General features: G+C 38.4%; 3 protein-coding genes across 3 annotated transcripts in view; all 3 read left to right on the forward strand.

Moving 5' to 3' along the window:
* The window catches only part of FDP41_008080 (uncharacterized protein), a gene marked incomplete at both ends in the record, with an annotated part of 2,717 nt that extends 2,323 nt beyond the window's left edge, over positions 1-394 (forward strand). The window contains one exon of the mRNA XM_044711895.1: positions 138-394. Coding sequence (XP_044558366.1) covers positions 138-394 — 257 coding nt within the window. The remainder of the gene's footprint in view (positions 1-137) is intronic.
* Positions 395-669: 275 nt separating this feature from the next.
* Positions 670-2,136, forward strand: FDP41_008081 (uncharacterized protein; the record flags this gene model as incomplete). The annotated part of the gene is made up of 1 exon (XM_044711896.1): positions 670-2,136. The coding sequence occupies one exon, from the start codon at positions 670-672 to the stop codon at positions 2,134-2,136; it is 1,467 nt and encodes a 488-aa protein (XP_044558367.1).
* Positions 2,137-3,206: 1,070 nt separating this feature from the next.
* Positions 3,207-3,475, forward strand: part of FDP41_008082 (uncharacterized protein) — a gene marked incomplete at both ends in the record, with an annotated part of 1,174 nt that continues 905 nt past the window's right edge. Inside the window, one exon of the mRNA XM_044711897.1 lies at positions 3,207-3,446. Coding sequence (XP_044558368.1) covers positions 3,207-3,446 — 240 coding nt within the window. The remainder of the gene's footprint in view (positions 3,447-3,475) is intronic.

Consider the following 3,475-nt stretch of genomic DNA (forward strand, 5'->3'; position numbering starts at 1 on the left):
TGAGAAACGAAAAAATAGAATTATCAGAGAATGTGCCAGACATAAGAATACTACAAGTAGTCACCATCATCATCACCACCACCATCACCACTCGACACACAAATCATCAACAATATGGACAACAACCACACCAACAGATTCTTCAGGGAGCTTTTCTTCAAAATCTCTTTCCAAACAACCACCATCATCACTTCCATTCAATACATCTCCTCCGTTGTTAGTTTCCACTGCTCCACCAACACCACCTCATTATTGGGATTTAAATAGTATTGAAGAAACTCAAGAGAGTCATTCAAAAGAGAGTGAATTGGCAAAGGACACAACAAAAGCACTCCCATCCACCAATCATCGCATAGAAGAGGACGAGGAGGAAGCGTTTTCAAAAAGCTACTAATTCGCCACATATTACGCAATATGGTGTGAGACACTTGCTGATTTGGACAAGTCCATGAAGATTGTGAACTCAACAACAAGAAGAAATCATGAGATCATCCTCACCATCGCTCTCAATACAATATCCTTTTTAGTCATCTGTAATTTTCCTCTATTTTTGGTTCAATCATGGAAGTACTTGACTTTTCAGCAACGAGACCGACACACTAATGACATGGGTGAAATGCATGGTGCACCAGTCTCTTCATCATCATTCTTTTCAAAACAAAACACAAGATGCAAGATCCACTACCCTCACCAAATGATGGTAACAACACCCTGACAGTGTTGACAACAACAACTACTACTACCATCACCTCTTTTCCTCAACAACCCTCTCAACCCATTGACATTTCTCATGTCATGACTCCTCCTCGAGACAATAATGATGACAATGATGCTTGCAGTGATGACGATAGTATCATTGTTCATTTCACAACAAAACGCATAAATTCCATAAAACCTCTTCAACTTTCATCACTCCAACAACACGAGCAGGAAATGGATCGAAGAAGAGAGAAATCTTTGAGTCTTTGTCGTTCAACACCACCACCACCACCCATCGCCATGACCATGACACCCATTCATGCTGAACCAACACTCACACCAACAACACTCACACTCAAACATCCTCAAGCAACAGTGACTGTTTTCACTAAAACAACATCCAAGACTTCCACTCGTTCCACTACTCACTCTTCGACAATATTTAGAATTCCAACTTGTTGTGGAGTGATTGAATTGAATCTCATTCGAGTTCTCTCTCTGTTAGGTATGATGATCAATATTTGTTGTTTCATTGCAGTGGCTGTGGTGGTGGGAAATTCTTTTCGACTCGAAGCGAAAAGAGAAATTTCTTTACTATTGCAACGTGCACGTTTTATTGAACTCTATGATCGTACGTCATGTATTGTCAACTTGGCAGCAGTCACTGGATCACTCTCTTATGTATCCTTGTATTATGAATCACAAGCGAATACCTCTCGTGTTTTATTGGAATTGTCTAAACATTTACCTTCTGATGTCAATCAAAAAACAAAATTCGATCCTAAAAATCCTTACAATGTCAAGTTTGATCAACAAGTGATTGAAGCAGTTCGACAGGGTGATTTGAAGACTGCTAACAAATTATTGAAATCTATCACGTATATCGTAATGGAGAGTTATGCCTCTCACTTTATAGAATTTGTGACCAATGAGATTAAGACACTCAGTTCACAAAAACAAGAATATTTAAAATATTCGAGTACTGTGAATATGGTGTTGGTGTTGAGTGGAGTTGTAATCTCTGTTCCTATTGTCATTAGTATCTTTGTGATGGCTCTTACAAGTGAACAAACATCTACTCGTAAGCTATTGAAAGCAACTTCTCTCATGATTCTTGAAACATTGAGAAATGAAAAGACTAGTCAATTGTTTAAGGAATTTTGTGAAAAAGAGAACAAGTTAGACAAGTATACCTTCTTGGAGAATTGTCATACTTATCGTGAAATGTGTGACAAGTCCATGGAATTGAGAGGTACATTACCATTGAATCGTATTGGAGATGAATCTAATCAAGAACAATTAAGAATTGAAAAGAACAAGTATGAAATGGCATTTAAGATTTTCACAGAATTTATTGATGTGAATGGTGAACATCCATTTCCAACCTCATTACAATTTCAAGAAAATATCAAGAAAAGCTCGATGAATTCTCAATAATGGAGAATTCATCCATGGATGCTCATTTATTTGATGAATTAGAGAAGGACATTGCTGACTCTCTCATGGATTCATTTATGAAATTCAAGAAAGAATTGAGAAAACAAAAGAAGAAACAAAATAAAGAATAATATTCGATTGTATCACAAGCATGTTCATCATCATCATCAAACGAATTTCACTGTCTCTTCTTGTGGATCGACGACGACGACGCATCGACGATTACTTTCTTCAACGTCCCAGCCTGCTAATTTGTAGTGATAAACGCATCATTACTGACTTCAATAATCGACGCAATACAATTTCTGCAATAAAAGAGAATTACTTTGAATCGTGAAGCAGTGTCATTAAAAGGCAAGCTGATTCTCAATAGGTCCAAATTTCCACAGTTGACATCTCATTCTGATGCCGACACGGAAAAATATTTAACTTTGGAAAGTAATACCTCCTACTAGTAGGCACTAGCTTGGCAAATTATTGATGTGAACCTTCCAAAAAGTGGAGGAGTGAAACGTTCTGTCTAAAGGATAAACCTCTTTTTAATCGAATAAGACAAGTATAACCATCGTGTTTTGCGATGGAATCCTTAAAGGCAAATGGGTCCAAACATTTTTCGACCCTCAGTATGATCCATTCCCAATCGATCAAAAAAAACAAACACCTTCTTCCATTGATTGATCTATTCAGTCTCATTACCCTCCGTTATCAACAACAACACAGAGTCATTGCCAATATCAACATGATGAGACTCCAACACCACATCTTGATATTTCAATCAATACTTGCCACAATAGCAGTCCTATTTCTCTCCACTAAACTTCTCTCATGGAGCTTGGCACAATCCTGCACCTCCAATTTTATCAAAACCATGACCTATCAAGACACTGTCAATCCAAAGGGTTCTCTCCTCGTGTGTCCAGTAGGTTTTGTCAATGGATTTGACACGAATAGTGGTAATCGAACATGTCTTTCCACCTCTCGAGTATTGAACAATTTGGGTAAAATTTGTACAGGAACTGCTACTGCATCAACCTGTGGACCCACTTGGTTGACTTGTCCTTTTTTCAACCATGAGATGCACTCATCGAAGAACTCGAATGTTGGGCGAATACTGCTCAGTAAGAGACAATTGTGTGGGTAGTTATGGGACCATCACTGATGGTATGAATTGTGTGGCCCATCGATGTGTCAGCATGACTGTTGTGGCCAACATCAAGCAAGAAGGAAAACCATGTCGTGGAAAAGCCCTTGATATCGATCAGAATATCATGTACGATTGTGCCGGCCCAGACTATGAATGTGTCACTGAGGTTTGCCTCAAGATTGTTCAAAACAGAGA

This window comes from Naegleria fowleri, assembly GCF_008403515.1.
Source record: "Naegleria fowleri strain ATCC 30894 chromosome Unknown tig59, whole genome shotgun sequence".
In the NCBI taxonomy this organism is placed as follows: Eukaryota; Heterolobosea; class Eutetramitea; order Acrasida; family Naegleriidae; genus Naegleria; species Naegleria fowleri.